The sequence below is a fragment of the Psammomys obesus genome, unplaced genomic scaffold, assembly GCF_907164565.1.
Source record: "Psammomys obesus unplaced genomic scaffold, mPsaObe1.curated_primary_1811, whole genome shotgun sequence".
NCBI lineage: Eukaryota > Metazoa > Chordata > Mammalia > Rodentia > Muridae > Psammomys > Psammomys obesus.
In genome coordinates, this window is record NW_026594418.1 from 340,998 (window position 1) to 359,188 (window position 18,191).

At 38.6% G+C, this 18,191-nt stretch overlaps 1 protein-coding gene across 1 annotated transcript in view; it reads right to left on the minus strand.

Annotated features, from left to right (window-relative positions):
- The window catches only part of Hook1 (hook microtubule tethering protein 1), a 66,847-nt gene that overhangs the window by 41,281 nt on the left and 7,375 nt on the right, over positions 1 to 18,191 (minus strand). The window contains exons 2-3 of the mRNA XM_055618951.1: positions 4,262 to 4,347; positions 144 to 216 (exon numbers count right to left, since the gene is read on the minus strand). Of these exons, the coding sequence (XP_055474926.1) occupies positions 144 to 216; positions 4,262 to 4,347 (159 nt within the window). The remainder of the gene's footprint in view (positions 1 to 143; positions 217 to 4,261; positions 4,348 to 18,191) is intronic.

Consider the following 18,191-nt stretch of genomic DNA (forward strand, 5'->3'; position numbering starts at 1 on the left):
ATTATGCTTCTCTTCTCCCAGGTAACTCTAGTTTGTATCGTGTTGACAAAAACTGACTAGCACAGCATGTGTTAACTAAAAATATGGAGTTGAGCACAGTGCCACTATTCCTGCATCATGTACCCCACCCTATTCCTGCATACCTTTATTCTCCAGTTGTCTCCGACATCATCTTTAATTCGGCTTAACCAAGAATCATTGAACCAAGCTACGTCACTAAAACAAAAATATAAAGACTAAACTTTAAAATGGTTTATAGCATCTTAATTATTTAATTTATTTACAGTTTAAGATCTATCCATAGTGAGATTAGCAATATTTTAAATGAAGCTACTCATCTTTTGGTGATTCTAAAAATTATAAATTGAAATTTTTTTTTCCTATTTAAGCTCTTTAAGTCATTAACAACTGCAATTTAACAAACACTAAACATTTAGCATTAGGCATTGTTAGTAGATGATATAAATTACCAATCCTGAAGAAGTACAAAGAAATCCAGTACTCTGAAGTGTCTACTATGTATGAGGCACTAACTCTGTGTGAGGTATTACTTTATTTAAATATCATAGTACTTTGGCAAAGGATATGCTATGTTCAGTCTCCCTGTTTAAGGAACAAAAGAAAAAGGCAAAGCAATTTGCCTCAAATATATTGGTACATGCCAAACCCCAAACACTAAAGAAAATTTATTTTCATGAGAAATAAGGTCCTAATGTTTATATTGAAGATCAAGACAAATAACCATTATACAAAAATGTTATTAATTTAACAAGGTTTTAAACATGCTACATATACAAAGCACATTAACAGACTATAATCTAGAGTACTTGGAAACCTGTCTAAGGTACTGAGCAAAACCAATATGAAGATTACTTATTGACTCTTAGAGAAATAGCTACTAGAGAAAATAAAAGGCACAAATAACTGAAAGCAGGGCTGGTGAAGAAAAATTCAGTCTGTTTATTTTCTAATAAAACTAAGCAAAAATCATCATATTATTCTGTTTAATTCTTTCCAGAATATGTCTTCAAGAATTTAAGCAGCTAACTGGAGGATCAATGCCCCTAGACTATTCTTGAAAAATCGATCAGGACTCAAGGTTCTGACTTTCTATTGTTACCGCTGAGTGAAAACACTGTTTTTGGAGTCAAACTAAACTAACACAAATCCCAGCTTCACTGCTTGACTGTTAGCTCTTTATACCCTCAGTCCTCAGGGATACACTGGACAAAAAAATAGTAATACCCAGTTTATAGAAACAAAACAACAATCTCAAATGAGGGCTAGGAAGATGGCTCAGTGCATAAGCATGTGTATTAAGTTCAGACCTGCAGCTCCCATATAAAAGTTGAGTGCAGCAGTAACCGAGAGATGGGAGGGGATGGGGCAAAGATGTGTGGATCCTGGGAACTCACTGCCAACTAGCCTAGCCAAAATGGTGAGCTCCACGTCATACATTAGCCTGTTCCAGAAAATAAGGTAAAGAATGATCGAGGAAAATACTTGACACCAATCTTTGGTTCCATAAGCATGTAAATGGACAACCACACACACAAATAACCCATAAAATGGGACCTATCACGATATAGCTAGTAAGTACCCTGATGTCGGCTATCTGCTCAAATACCTACAAAACGAAAAAAAATGAATTTGTGATGACTAAAGCCTTACTATTTCAATGCTGTACCACACTCCTCTTTGCAAAAGAGACCCAGTCAAATACAATAAAAACAAGCAAATACTGTACAGTTGGTCAGTGACAAAGCTATGCCTATCTTCAGGGAAAGTGGAATATATTCTTGGTAGTATTATGTAGAACCACATTTCCCAAAAGGATATGTTTCTTTTACCGCTATGCCTACAAATGTGACCTTATTTAGGAACAGTGTCTTCACAGAATCAATCAGGGTAGGAAGAGATCACACTGACTTAGAATGGGTCCATTAATACTAGTGCCCTTAAAATGGAACAGACAAAGGTGCAAACACAGGAAAGCCGAACAAAGGCACAGTGACTCTAGAAATACCCAGGACTACCAGAAACTGAAAAAGGAAAGGAAGATCCTCTCTCTCTGAAGCTCTGGAGGTCAGCCCATTTAACAGCTTGATTTAGTCTTCGAACTACAAGAACTGTAAGGGAACGAGGTTATGTTGTGTTAAGCTACAGCCTGTGGCACTCTTACAGCAACCCTAGAAAACTAACACGGCTACGGGTGTATTTTCCCCCAGTGTTTTGTTGTTTTTTTCCCACAGTTGAACCTTCCAAATGAATTTTTAAAAGAGATGCACATACTACATAACCAAGCTAAAGAAAAGGAACTACAGAACCTATCACTAAGTCCATGGCTCCCATGACTAATCTTATAACTTAAACAACTGTTTAAGATCTTTTTATATAGAAGCCTACCTACCTCATAAGCAAAAATGATTGTTCTAACATTTAATAAGTTTTATGTGATTTGATATGAATCAACAGTACAATTTATTATGTTAACAAATACAGTGCTTTGAAACAGTCAAAGAAATATAATGGAATCAGCCTTTTTATTGGAATTATAATACTCTGACCAAATAAGAAAAAATGTATTCTTGGATGTCTTACTGCCCAAAATACAAACTACTCTACTCCTAATAGAATCAGGAGTAGAGCAGCAGGTACTTATGGGAGACTAGATACCGAAATTTACCATTGCCACTTTACACCTCCCTGAATGCTAGCATTCTAGGGTAAAATAAAAGATATTCATACTGATACAAAAGTTAATAAATGGCTTATCAGAGAGAAAAAAAAACAAAAAACAAAATGAAGGTTCCTTAGATGACAAGGAGACTAAAATATCAAGGAATACATTAAAACAGGCAAATGAAACAAGTTAGGTAATGTTGGTGGAGAAAGGAAGACAGACTGGCTTGGACCTAATTTAGGTCACTGGTCATTTATTTAGTGAAGAAACCTTAGCTAAACTATTTTATTTTCCATGTAAAATAAAAACAATTAGAAGACAATAACACAAACACACACACACACACACACACGAGTAAACGAGTAAAGAGAGACATGCAGAGACACAGAGAGAGAGAGAGAGAGCAAAGATGTTAAAGCTGTTGATAAAGATACCACATGTCATTTAGATAAAATGCGCCTGGTGCTACTCCAAACAGTGCTGGAGATTCTAGGAGATAATACAGCCACACACAACACACTAAGAAAAGGCCCTACAGCATAAAGCCATTAAAGCTCATCAATACAAACAGAAATGATGTTTTTGGCCAAGTATGTTAGCAGTCTAGATGATGAAGCAGGAGGACAGCCCTTAAGTTTGAGGGCAGCCTGGACTACACAGTAAACTCCAGACCACTCTAGCAAGTCTAGATAAAAATGAAGAATGAAACTCGGTGTAAAAAAGAAAACAAAAACAAAGAAACCAAACAACAACAAAACAAAAAAACGGGAAAAAAATGGGGCAGATTTAGGGGTGGATGAATGTGAAGAAAGCACTGTAAGTGAATGGATGGATAGATGTTTTTTATTCATACTAACTAAAAAGTATCTCAATGAAAGCAGCAAGATACATATTCCATCATTAAGCAGTGATCATATCCTCAAATCAAGAAGTACCATATTGCGATTGCATGGCTTTGGCCAAGTAGATCATTTTAAACAAGATATAAATAAGACGTCTAATACTATAAAGTAGAGTATTTTTCAATGACAAAATATATGTTAACATGTTCTGAGTTAATACAAAATGTACATATTAAATTAGATAATTTTCAAAATGCAAAATCATAAACCTGAGATTAGAATCTTCACTACTAAAGTCTTGACCATGCTTTGTAACTTCAAAGTCCATTCACTTACCATGATTACTGGTGGACTAATAAATTACTATTATTTCAATATTAGATTTTTAATGCAATTCTTTTTCCAAATGCAGAATTTTCTGTATTAACAGTATCTAAGAATCTCCATGTAAAGAGTCAATCTGCATCTGCAGGAAATGCAGACAAGTTTATCATTCATTTCCATTTTCTCTTAAATGATATATGAATCTATCAATTATTTGGTTTATATGCATCTTTATAAACAAGCAAGGAGCCATGAGGTTGTAAAATGCTCTTGTTCCCTAGCTGAAAGGATGCCCTGGTTCCATGTCTGACTATGTCAACTGGATAAGATGAGACTTCAATCACTTTTATACAAGTGTTTCAACTGCCACTGGGTTTACATTCTAATGAGGAATACTTTCGTCACTACTCACATTTGATGAAGAACTTGTGCCATGGTCACTCCATTAGTAAGCTGTTTGACATCTTGACAAGGTGAGGCAGTCTTGAATGTTTGCAGCTAAAATGAGACAAAAATCACCTTACTACTACATTATCCTTACAATACAGAATAAATAGAAAGCAACTAAACTGATTTTTTTGTTTAAATACAGATATAAAACTATATTTTATGGCTGTGTAGAATTTGTATAAAAATACATTATTATATAAAATCAAGCCTAATATAAAAAAACACAGTATTGCTCTCATGATGTTATTCAGCATTTCTGAATAATACAAACTCAGACATATCTACAGTAAAGAGGACATCAGAGAAAACTTTGAGATAACTGAACATTAATAAGTTCAAATCACTGAAGTTACTTGATAGGAACATAAAAGCTAGAAGTGTAAGTCTAAAACTACTTAAACCTTATGAAAGTGCTCTGATAGAAACAAGGATTATCTAACAATTAACCCTAGAGCACAGACAGTTGAGTTGTTTCAATTTAGGATGTCTTCAGCTATTGCTAACATTTCAATCCTTGATCTTAAAAACACTCACAAGGCTGAGGAGATGGCTCCCTGGTTAATGGCACCTACTGATACATGTGACGGCCTGTGTTCAATCTCAATCTCCAGAACCCACATGATGTAAGTATAGAACCAATTCCTGCAAGTTGTTCTCTGACCGCCATGCTCCAGCCACAACACATGTGCAAATAATGACTCAAACACAATAAGCAAAAAGAGAAAAGAGTCAAATAATGCAATTAAAATCTGTAATTTAGGAAAGTCTTCTTGTAGAAAGTTCCTGGACAAGAGGTCTTGAAGGTTAAACAGAAAAACTTTGAAGTCAAGGGCCATAGGAAGGAAGTATCAGGAAATATGAATATTTTTATCAAACAGATAAAAGAGAAAAGATGGTATTTTTAAGAAGCAAACATTTCAGTATCACTGGATTGTCAGCAAAAAGGAGGATGAGAAAAAACTGTCAACCAAGGGAACTGGAGAGACAGGCAGGAGTCAGAATTCTGAAGGACTGTGAAAAACAGATTAGACTACATTTGATCCATAACAGAATTGTTTATGTAATAGGAAACTGAAAAAGTTTCTTCCAAAGAAGATGGTTGGGAACACTAAATAAAGGAGGGAACATGATTAGATCAGGTATCTGCTTTGTGGTTATATGTGTTAAATGGCTAGTAGAACAACTTGGACAAACTAAGTTTTCCTGAAGTGCAATGATACATATGTTCAAATCTCCAGCCAAATTAAGTCAGAAAATTTAAAGTGGTTTTGTACATGTTGGCTTTACAGAAATGAAAAAATCACTAAGGAGTTACAGTAAGAAAGAGAAAAATCCACTAGAGACACAGAGTAGGTATGTGCTGCTTCCTGCAACCATCTTTTTTTATAAAATGGGCAGTACGGATACAGGTTGAATGATTTGTATGAGATGTGAAACAAGAACTTTGCAACTAGGTGGGGAAGAAGGAAGAGAAATCGCAGTACAAAGGGCACCTTTATTTTTTTATTTGATTTTTTATATCAATATATTATTTTTATTCATTACAATTTATTCCCTTTGAAACCAAGCTGTAGCTCTCTCCCTCTTTCCCTCCCAATTCCACCCTCCAGTCTCCCCCCATGTCCCTGCCCCGGTCCACTGTTAGGGGAGGTCCGCTTCCCCTTCCATCTGATCCTAGGCTATTAGGTCTCATCAGGAGTGGCTGTATTGTCTTCCTCTGTGGCCTGGTAAGGCTGCACCCCCATGAAGGGGAGGTGATCAAAGAGCAGGCCAATCAGTTTAAGTCAGAGACAGTCCTGTTCCCATTACTAGGAAACCCACCTTGGATACTGAGCTGCTATGGGCTACATCTCAGCAGGAGTTCTAGGTTATATCCATGAATAGTCCTTGGTTGTAGTATCAGTCTCAGAAAAGACCCCTGTGCCCAGATATTTTGGTTCTGTTGTTATCCTTGCGGAGCTCCTGACTCTCCAGGTATTTCTATCTCCCCCTTCTTTCATGATTCCATGCACTCAGCCCAAGGTTTGGCTATGAGTCTCAGCATCTGACTATGCAGGGGAGAGTTTTTCAGAGTCACTCTGTGGTACTCCCTTGTCCTGTTCCCTGTTTTACACCTTTTCTGAAATCCACCCTCTTTGCAGTTCTGAATGAGGATTAAGCATCTTACCCAGGGTCCTTCTTCTTGATTAGCTTCTTTAGGTGTACAATTTTTTTATTTTATTTCAGTTTATTCGCTTTGTGTCCCAGCTGTAGCCCCCCTCCTTTATTCCCTCCTAACCACACCGTCCCTCTTCTCTCATGCCCCTCTCCAAGTCCACTGATAGTAGAGGCCCTCCTCACCTTCGATCTGACCCAAGTTTATCAGGTCTCATCAGGACTGGCTGCACTGTCCTCCTCTGTGGCCTGGCAATGCTGTCCCCACCCCCCTTAGGGGGAGGTGGTCAAAGAGTAGGCCAATCAGTTTATGTCTGAGACAGTCCCTGTTCCAATTACTATGGAACCCACTTGGACCCTTGAACAGGGGTTCTAGGTAATATCCATGAATGGTCCTTGGTTGGACTATCAGTCTCAGAAAAGAACACTTGTGCCCAGGTATTTTGTTACTGTCGCTCTCCTTGTGGAGTTCCTGTCCTTCCCCAGGTTTTGCTAACTGCCCCTACTTTCATAATATTACCAGCACTCTGCCCAAAGTTTGGTTATGCATCTCAGCATCTGCTTTGATATACTGCCGGGCAGTCTTTCAGAGGCCCTTTGTGGTAGGCTCCTGTCCTGTTTCCTGTTTTATCCTTCTTCCAATGTCCATCTTGTTTGTCTTTTTGAGTGAGGATTGATCACGGTACCCAGGGTCCTCCTTCTTGCTTGTAGACATTTGTGTCTAATATCCACTTATAAGTGAGTATATACCATGTGTGTTTTTCTGCTTCGGGGATACCTCACTCAGGATGATCTTTTCTAGGTCCCACCATTTGCCTGTAAATTTCATGATTTCCTTGTTTTTAATTGCTGAGTAGTATTCCATTGTGTAAATGCAACACAATTTCTATATCCATTCCTCAACTGAGGGGCATCTATGTTGTTTCCAGATTCTGGCCAACCTGCTATTATTAACACGGTTGAGCAAATGTCCTTGTTGTGTACTTGAGCATATTTTGGATATATGCCAAGGAGGAAGCTGTATTCTGAACAGTCTGAGAAATCACCAGATTGATTTCCAAAGTAGTTGTACAAGTTTACATTCCCAACAGCAATGGAGGAGGGTTCCCCTTTCTCCACATCCTCTCCAGCATGTGTTGTCACTTGAGTTTTTGACCTTAGCCATTCTGATGGGTGTAAGATGAAATCTCAGGGTCGTTTTGTTTTGCATCTCCCTGATGGCTAAGGACATTGAGCATTTCTTTATAAGTGTTTCTCTGCTATTCGATATACCTCTACAGAGAATTTACTGTTTAGCTCTGTACTCCATTTTTTAATTGGACTACTTGATTTGCTGCTTTTTAACTGTTTAGCTCTGTTTTTCTTACTATTGCTCTGTAGTACAGCTTGAGATCAGGGATAGTCATACCTTCAGATCATCTGTTTTGTACAGGATCGTTTTGGCAATTCTGGATTTTTTTGTTTTCCATATGAAGTTGAGAATTTTTCTTTCAAGGTCTGTAAAGAATTGAGTTGGTATTTTGATAGAAATTGCATTGATTCTATAGATTGCTTTTGGCAGGATGGCCATTTTCACTATGTTAATTCTACTGATCCATGAGCATGGGAGATCTTTTCACCTTCTAATATCATCATCTATTTCTTTCTTCGGAGACCTCAAGTTTTTGTTTTTTGTTTTTGTTTTTGTTTTTTTTTTTTTTTTTCAAACAGGTCTTTCACTTGCTTGGTTAGAGTCACTCCAAGGTACTTTATAGTGTCTATTGTGAAAGGTGTAGTTTCCCTAATTTCTTTATTGGCCCTTTTGTCTTTGGTATACAGGAGGGCTTCTGAATTTTTTTGAGTTGATTTTGTATCCAGCCACTTTGCTGAAGGTGTTCATCAGCTGTAGGAGTTTTCTGGTTGAATTTTTAGGGTCGTTCATGTGTACTATCATATCATCTGCAAATAGTGATACTTTGACTTCTTCCTTTCTGATTTTTATCCTCTTGATCTTTCTTAGTTTGTCTTATTGCTCTACGTAGAGCTCCAATACTATGTTGAAAAGATATGGAGAAAGTGGCCAGCCTCGCCTTGTCCCTGATTTCAGTGGGACTGATTTAAGTTTCTCTCCATTGAGTTTGATGATGGCTATAGGCTTGCTGTATATTGTCTTTACTATATTTAGGTATGTACCTTGTATTCCTGATCTCTCCAAGACTCTAAACATTAATGGGATCTGGATTTTGTCAGATGCTTTTTCGGCATCTAAGGAAGATGATCATGTGGTTTTTCTCCTTCAGTCTGTTTATATGGTGGATTACACTGATGGATTTCCGTATACTGAACCACCCCTGCATGCCTGGGATGAAGCCTACTTGGTTATGGTGGATGATATCTTTGATGTTTTCTTGGATTCGGTTTGCAACTATTCTATTGAATATTTTTGCATCAATGTTCATAACAGAGATAGGTCTGAAGTTTTCTTTTTTTCTTGGGTATTTGTGTGGTTTAGGTATGAAGGTGACTGTGGCTTCATAGAATGAGTCTGGTAATATTCCTTCTGTTTCTATTTTGTGGAATAGTTTGAAGAGAATTGGAGTCAGCTCTTCTTTGAAGCTCTGGTAGAATTCTGTGCTGAAAACCATCTGGCCCAGGCCTTTTTTGGAAGGCAGACTATTGATGACTGCTTCTGTTTCCTTAGGGGCTTTGGGAATATTTAATCTATTTACCTGATCTTGACTTAATTTTGGTAAATGGAATCTATCAAGAAAATTTTCCATTTCCTTCCGATTTTCAAATTTTTTGACACATATGCTTTTGTAGTATGACCTAATGATTGTTTGGATTTTCTCAGTGTCTGTCATCATGTCACCCTTTTCATTTTTTATTTTGCTGATTTGGATAGTTTTTTCTCTGCCTTTTAGTTAGTTTGGCTAAGGGTTTGTCTATCTTGGTGATTTTCTCAAAGAACCAGCTCTTGGTTTCACTGATTCTTTCAATAGTTTTATTTGATTCTAATTTATTGATTTCAGCCCTAAGTTTGATTATTTACAGCCATCTGTTCCTCTTGGGTGTATCCTGTTCTTTTTTTCCCTTGGTCTTTCAGTTCAGCCATTAAGTTGCTTGTATGAGATGCTACAAATTTCTTCTTAAAGGCACTTAGTGCTTTGAATTTTCCTCTGAGTACTGCTTTCATTGTGTCTCATACATTTGGGTATGTTGTATGTTCACTGTCATTGGGAAGTCTTTCATTTTCTTCTTTATTTCTTCCTTAACTCGTTCAGTTTCCATGTACATGTAGGCTTTTTGCTATTTCCATTGTTGTTGAAGTCCAGTTTTAGTCCATGGTGGTCAGATAGACAGGGGATTATTTCAATATTCTTGTATCTGTTGAGGCTTGCTTTGTGACTAACTATATGGTCTATTTTGAAGAAGGTTCCATGAGGTGCTAAGAAGAAGATATACTTTTTTGAGTTTGGGTGAAAAGTTCTATAGACAAATATTAGGTCCATTTAATTTAGGACCTCTACAAGTGCCTTTATTTCCCTATTTGTCTTCTGTCTAAATGATCTGTCCCTTGAGAGTGGGGTGTTTAAATCTCCCACTTTTTAAGATGTTAGGATCGATGAGTGATTTAAGCTTTAATAATTTTTCATTTACAAATGTAGGTGCTCTTGTATTTGGGGCATAGATGTTCAGAATTGTGATATCCTCTTGGTGGATTTTTCCTTTGATGAGAATGAAATGCCCCTCCTCATCTTTTTTTGATAAATTTTGGTTGAAAGTCTATTTTATTAGATATTAGGATAGCTACCCCAGCTTGTTTTCTGGGTCCATTTGATCGAAAAATATTTTCTAACCCTTTACTCTGAGGTACTGTTTATCTTTGTTGCAGAGGTATGTTTCTCCAATGCAGCAGAATGTTGGATCCTGTTTCTGCAAACATTCTGTTAGTCTGTGTCTTTTTATTGGAGAGTTGAGCCCACTGATGTTGATAGATACTTATCAATGAATGTTAATTTCTTTTGTTGTGTGGTTGGTGGTGTTACTGTGTTTCTATGCTTGAATTCTTTTGATTTTTTTGTTGTGTAGTCATCTATATCCTGTTTTCTTGGATGTAGTTGTTTTTGTTGGGTTGGAATTTTCCTTCTGGTATCTTCTATTTGGCTGAGTTGCTATGTAAATATTGTTTAAATTTGGTTTTGTCATGGAATATTGTGTTTTCTCCATCTATGCTGATTGAAAGCTTTGCTGGGTATGGTAGTCTGGGTTGGCATCTGTGGTCCATTAAACTCTCCATGACATCTCCCCAGGCCCTTCTGGCTTTCAGAATTTATGTTAAGAAATCTGGTATGATTATGATAGGTCTTCTTTTATATGTTACTGGACCTTTTCCCTTGCTACTTTTAATAAGTTTTTCTTTGTTCTGTAGATTTAGTGTTTTGACGATGATGTGACGTGAGGAGTTTCTTTTCTGGTCTAGTCTATTTAGTGTTCTGTAGGCCTTTTGTGTGCTTATGGACATCTCTTTAAGTTAGGAAAATTTTTTTCAGTGATTTTTCTGGAAAATATTTCCTGGACCTTGGAGCCTGGAATCTTCTTTTTTGTCTATTCCTAGTATTCTTAAATTTGGTCTTTTCATGATGTCCTTGATTTCTTGGATGTTTTGTGTTTGGAACTTTTCCAATTTTACTTTTTCTTTTGAGAGATGTATCAGTTTCTGCAAGTGTACCTTCACCAGAGATTCTGTCTTCAATCTCTTGTACTATTGGTGATGCTTACCTTTGTGGTTCCTGATCTTTTCTCCAAGTTCTCCAGCTCCAGGGTTTCCTCTGTTTGTGTTTTCTTCATTGATTCTAAATCTGTTTTCATGTCTTGCACCTTTTCCATCATCTGTTTGAATGTGGATTCCTACTTTTCTATGATGGCTTCTATTTTTTTGTTCTTTTCCACTCTATATGCTGCTAATTGTGCCTCTACTTGTTTGGCTGTATTTGCCTGTATTTCTTTGAGATCTTCGTTCGTTTCCTCTTTATTTGCCTCCATTTGTGTGGTTATTCCTTTGAGAGCTTTGTTTCCTCTTTATTTGCCTCTACTTGTGTGGCTATTTCTCTGAGAAATTTGTTCATTTCCTCTTTATGAGCCTCTAACAACTGGATAAGCATAGTTTTAGAGTCATTTTCTTGTGTTTCTGATAAATTGAAATGTCTATTGATTTGGGGGGTTGCTGGTGAAGCTATGATGTCATGATTTTTGTTGAGTGTGTTCTTTTGCTGGCCTCTGGCCATCTGCCTAACTGTAACCTTCACTGTTTGTTCCTAGAGTCTGTACTTCAAACTGGGTCCATCTTTTTCTGGTTTCTGGACTGTTTTTCAGGAAGATGAGAGAGGTCCACTGGTTTGAGAGTGTGCATAGGTGTTTCAGCTGTACCTAAGTGAGGAATGTGACACTGGCGCTATTCCCAGGCGCTGTTAGCTGGCGAAATGAACAGGTGCAGATTCCCTGACTAACTTAGTGGCCTAAGGCCAAAGGTATGTAGATCTTTCTGGGCTCCAGGAATTGTTTGCCTGGAGACCCACAGAGCAGGGGCCTTCAGTGTTGAGAATGCCGTCCCAAGAATCCCTATGTTGCCCAAAATAGGGGTGTTAGTGGTAGAGATCTGTTGTCTGGCTCCTTGCATAGAGGGTCCCCAGATATGGGCCTCTGCAAGCACACACTTGAAGGCGCACTCACTCTAGCAGGACCAGTCAGAAAGCATAGGGGTTCCCCTTGTTCTCTACTCTCCAATTTGATCCTGCAGGGGCAAATGCAGATTTAGGATAACAGTCAGCTCAGTGGTGCTGTAGCTACAGATCTTAGTGTCCACCAGCACTGTGCTAGGAGCCACTGGCACTGGGGGCAGTACACTGTGCTCTGTGGCAGACTCTGCAGGGTACCTCCATAGCCTTCACCACTGCCAGGGAAGGATTATGGCAGCCGGTCCCAAGGGAGTCCGGGTGGGGGGTATGTATTCTCTTTCCCAGATCCTGAGCTGGGGTTTCTTTGCTAGGAGCAGCTGGCACTGCAGGCGGGTACTGTGCTCTGTGGCAGACGCTGCAGACCACCTTCACCTCTGCCAAAGAGGGAGTAGGGAGGTGGATAATGAGAACTGCCTGGGGATTGAGCCCCCAGGAGAAGTCCATGGAGGATTCCATGGGTGAATCTAAATGGTCTCAGTTCACGGTTAGTCCCTTTTCTCCTTAAAAGCCTCAATGTTGTCATTATGGGTTCAGCTGCCTCTCCACTCACCAATTTTAGAGTTTCAGATCCTTTGCCCCTCAGATGCCACCGCCATCTTGGATCCCCCCAGGTGTACAAAGTTTAGTATGTTTATCCTATATTATATGTCTAATATCCACTTACTAGTGAGTATATACCATGTGTGTCTTTCTGCTTCTTGGATACCTCACTCAGGATGATCTTTTCTAGTTCCCACCATTTGCCTGCAACTTTCATGATTTCCTTGTTTTTAATTGCTGAGTAGTACTCCATTGTGTAAACGTACCACAATTTCTGTATCCATTCCTCAACTGAGGGCCACCTGCATTGTTTCCAGATTCTGGCTATTACAAATTAAGCTGCTACAAACATGGTTGAGTAAATGTTCTTGTTGTATAATTGAGTGTTTTTTTGATATATGCCTAGGAATGGTATAGCTGGATCTTGAGGTAGCACTATTCGTAACTGTCTGAAAAAAACGCCAGATTGATTTGCAAAGTGTTTGTACAAGTTTACATTCCCATCAGCAATGGAGGATTCCCCTTTCTCCAGCATGTGTTCTCACTTGAATTTTTGATCTTAACCATTCAGATGGGTGTAAGGTGAAATCTCAGGGTCGTTTTGATTTGCATTTCCCTGATGACTAAGGACGTTGAGCATTTCTTTAAGTGTTTCTCTGCCATTCGATATTCCTCTACAGAGAATTCTCTGTTTAGCTCTGTACCCAATTTTTTAATTGGGTACATTTTTAAATCATTACTTGATTTGTTGCTTTTTAATTTCTTTAGTTCTTTATATATTCTAGATATTATCCTCTGTCAGATATGGGGTTGGTGAAGATCCTTCCCCAGTCCATAGGCTGTCGTTTTGTTCTGATGACACTTTATTTTGCGTTACGGAAGCTTCCAGTTTCACGAGGTCCCATTTATTGATTGTTGAGGAAAACATTGCAGATTTCATTTGACAACATATTCTATTTACACATTAACTTTGCATTTGTAACTTAAAGAGATATCAATGTTTTATAAAGTGGGTATGATTAGTGTATTTAAAAGGTCAATTTCAGAGGTATCGAAGCAGGGGCTGAGACTCATAGCCAAACTTTGGGCAGAACGTATGGAATTTTATGAAAGAAGGGGGATATATGTGGAGGGAAAAGGAACTCCAAAAGGAGAGCAGAAAAAAAGAAAAGAAAAAAAGGCTGAGCCCTGGGGTTCCTGAAGATAATGATACCCCAACCAAGAATGCATGGAGAGGACATAAAACCCCAACTCAGATGTAGGCCACAGACTTAGTCTCCAGGTGGGGTTCCTTAGTAAGGGGAGCAGGGGCTTTCTTTCTCCGGCATGAACTCTGTGGCAGGCTCTCTGATCATCTCCCCTTGAGGGCTGCAGCCTTGTCAGGCCACAGAGGAAGGCAATGCAACCAGTCAAATAAGAGGGGAGGAGGACCTACCCTATTAGTAGACTAGGGGAGGGGCATAGAGAGGAGAAGAGGGAGGAAGAATGGGAGGAGATGAGGGAGGGTGCCACAGCCGGGAAACAAATTGAATACATTGTAATAAATGATAATAAAAAGAAACAAACAAACTAAAAAGATCAATTTCAGAATATTAGGAAGAACAATCCTGATAGGAGTCAGTAAGATAGCTCAGCAGAAAAAAATCACTTGTTATCAAACTTGACATGAGTTCAATTCCTGGAACTCAGATGGAAAAGAAGCCCCCTCAAGTTGTCCCATCTCCACATATGCAATTACTGAAAATAATTTAAGAAGCTTGAAAAAGTACTGTAGACAAATACACAAAGTGTATATATATATATATATATATATATATATATATATATAAAAAAAAGAGTTGCCTCTTTATACTGTTTAAAGCAATATCAACTTCTCTTAAAATAACTGCAAAGGAATAGGTAAGAGAGAATGTAATTTCACTTGGGTAAACTGAAAGGCTTTATAGCCAAGAACAAAAATCTTTTCAAATGGGACTGACAGTGTAAGAAGCACTGGCTGGTCTTCTAGAGGACCTGAGTTCAGTTCCTAACACCCACATTGTAGCTCACAAGCACCTTTTTAACTCCAATGTAAAGAAAGGGATATAATGCCCATTTCTGGCTCTCTTGGGTGCTAGACATGCATGTAGCATGCATGTGCACAGATATACTCACATACATAAAAAAATTAAAAATCTCAAAATATAATATGACCATTTATTTTCTCAGACTGCACATATATTTGCTTTTATTCTTTCTTTAACCTTTTAAGTTATAGCGAAAAAAAAATGAATCATTACAATTTGTCCCAATACCCTATTCTATTGGTAAAAGTTGAATTCAAAAGCAATAAGGAAAAAAAAAAAAAAACAAAATACTTCACAACATTAAAACTTGGAATAAAATTTGAAAACATCTCTCCAAACTATATATATTCCTTCTCTTATGTAAATTATTCTATTTTTTCTTTGACCTTGTATTTTCTAAATAGCAGTACATTTTAAAAACTATTTAAAAGAGACATCCAAATCATAAAATCTAACTCTTAAAGAGTTACCAGAAGAGCCACCCTAAACCTAGCCAGCTTCTCTTGGTATTTCTGCTTCTGGTAAGACCTATTCCTGGTATAAAAAGCAGCCCTACTTACAACCATCTTCTCACCTTCGTGATTTGGACCCCATTGTAACTTTTTGAGTTTCAATCTTATAAATTCGGCTAATTCTTCTCAAATACAAAATAACTTAGCATATTTGAGAACTTATTGAGAGTCAAAAAAACAAAAACAAAACCCTGACAAATGTTTGTCATCTACCACTTCCTTTTATGCTATAGCCAAAAGAGATCATGTATATTGATTAGCACTAGTAGCTCCTCTCTGGGTTTGGAACTCATTCCCTATGGTTTCTACCCCTTGAAACCAAGATACAACTAAAAATTCAGGACCAAGTCTAAACCAACATGGTTTAGACCTCTAAGAATGGTGGAATACCATTCTTAGAGGTTAGAGTCAGCCAAGCAGCAAACTACTACATAATTTCAGAAATCATTAAATGCTATTGATATGACAGAAAGCAGTTAGCAAGTCCAAACAGGATAAGGGGGTAACAAAAAGGTTTAGAAGGGCTGTTGTAGAACAATCTAATCTGAAAGGCAATATCAGATGCAACACCTAAATGGTGAAAGGAAACCAGCAAAAAGAATATTTCTATGTGGAGGGGATAGAAGATACAATGTCTTCTGTATAAATGTGTGTGTATTTAAAAGCACAAGTTCTCTAAGAAACATGAAATCAAATGAAGCATGCTGGGCACAAAGGTTTTTGACCTTGAGACACATCTAGAAAGACCAATTATTGTATGACTGGCAAAGAAATTTTCAAGTATGAACAAAGTTCTTAAAATACAAGATGGAGGAAATTCTCAAGTCACAAAAGGAGTGACAATGGTACATGATAGACTTACTAGATTTGCCAAACTGATAAGAATGATAGTCTTAAAGAAAAGAAATTCAAATGCAATGCACTGATGAGTGAATGGAAACTAATTGTAAAGGTGAGGGGTAGTTTTTGAAACATTACTGGGAAAGAGAAAACACTATATGGAGTAGCTAGAGTGGTGACTTCTATTTTAAAAATAGTAAAAGATCCAGTCCAAGATGACGGTTAACAGCATGCACTATGTCTGAGGGGCACAGGATCTGAAACTTCAAAATTGGTGAGTAGGGGAACAGCTGAAGCCAGAATATCCATATGGAGGCTTTCTGGGTAAGAGGGACATCCCCATGAGCTGGGCCAGTTTGGATTCAGGCCACCTGTGGACTCTCCAGGGCCTGAGACGACCTCCCCTGTACTTCCCCTTGCCCCAAGCATGGGCCACCCTGCTCGGAGGAGGCTGCAGTGGTTGCCCCAAGCAAGACCCAACCAGTGACTGATACAGCAGAGGTAGCAGCAGTACAGGCCTCCCAGGTCTGAGGCTGTGGCAGGCGGCAGCTGCCATGCTCAGTGACTGAGACTGCAAAGGCAGATAGCCAAACTAAGGGTCTCCCTGCCCAGCAGACAAACAGTGGACACCACTGAGCTAACTTACCTCCTACACTTTCCTTTGCCCCTGCAGGCCCAAATCTGAGACTAGAACAGGGGCAGACACTGTGCATTCTAATTAGGCCTACAAGCAAATGAGTGGGCCTTCAACTGAGTGCATGCAGAGCCCCAGATCCAGGGTGCTTCCACACTAGCAGCGAGACATCAGATCCCTTCCACCCAATGCCCCGCTCTGGGCAACAGAGGGATCCTTGGGACAGCAATCTCAACATTGAAGCCCCTGTTCTATGGGTCTCCCGGTGAAGTCCAGGCAAACAATTCCTAAAGCCCAGACAGATCTGAATACCAGGAGGACAGTATGACAGGCCTGAGGGCCATTGAGGGATTCAGGGAACTTGCACATGCTCACTGCACCCGCGAAAGGCATCAGCAGCCCCTCCTGCACTTAAGCACCACCCTTGCAGGCATCTATGCCGTCTAGCATCCTGTCCTTCAAGGCACACGTCCACATACACCCCCAGGCTTGCACACACGTGCCTGCAACCTCCTCCCTTAGCTACAGCTGAAACACCAACACACACTCTGGAACTGATGGTGCTCTCTCATCCTTCTGAAGAATCCTCCAGACACCAAAGACAGATGGATCCAGTCTGAAGTACAGACTCCAAAAACAAACAGCGAAGGGTATGGATAAGCAGATGGTTAGAGGTCAGGATAAGCACACAGAGAACAAAAACCAGGCCATCATGGCTTCACCAGCAACCCAGAAAAAAAAAAATCAATGGATATTTCAATTTATCGGAAACACAGGAAAATTATTTCAAATCTATGCTTATCCAGTTATTAGAGGAACATAAAGAGAAAACAAAGCTCTCAAAGAAATACAGGCAAATACAGCCAAACAAGTAGAGGCACAAGTAGAGGCAAATAGAGAGGAAATTAATATAAAATAGAGTACATCATGGAAGACAGGAATCCACATTCAAACAGACATGAAAAAAGATTTAGAATCAATGAAGAAAACACAAACAGAGGAAACCCTGGAGCTGGAGAACTTGGAGAAAAGATCAGGAACCACAAAGGTAAGCATCACCAATAGAGTACAAGAGAATTGAAGACAGAATCTCTGGTGAAGGTACACTTGCAGAAACTGATACATCTCTCAAAAGAAAAAGTAAAATTGGAAAAGTTCCAAACACAAAACATCCAAGAAATCAAGGACACCATGAAAAGACGAAATCTAAGAATACTAGGAACAGACAAAAATGAAGATTCCAGGCTCCAAGGTCCAGGAAATATTTTCCAGAAAATCACTGAAAAAAATTTTCCTAACTTAAAGAGATGTCCATAAGCAAACAAAAGGCCACAGAACACCAAATAGACTAGACCAGAAAAGAAACTCCTCGTGTCACGTAATAATCAAAATACTAAATCTATAGAACAAAGAAAAAATGTTAAAAGCA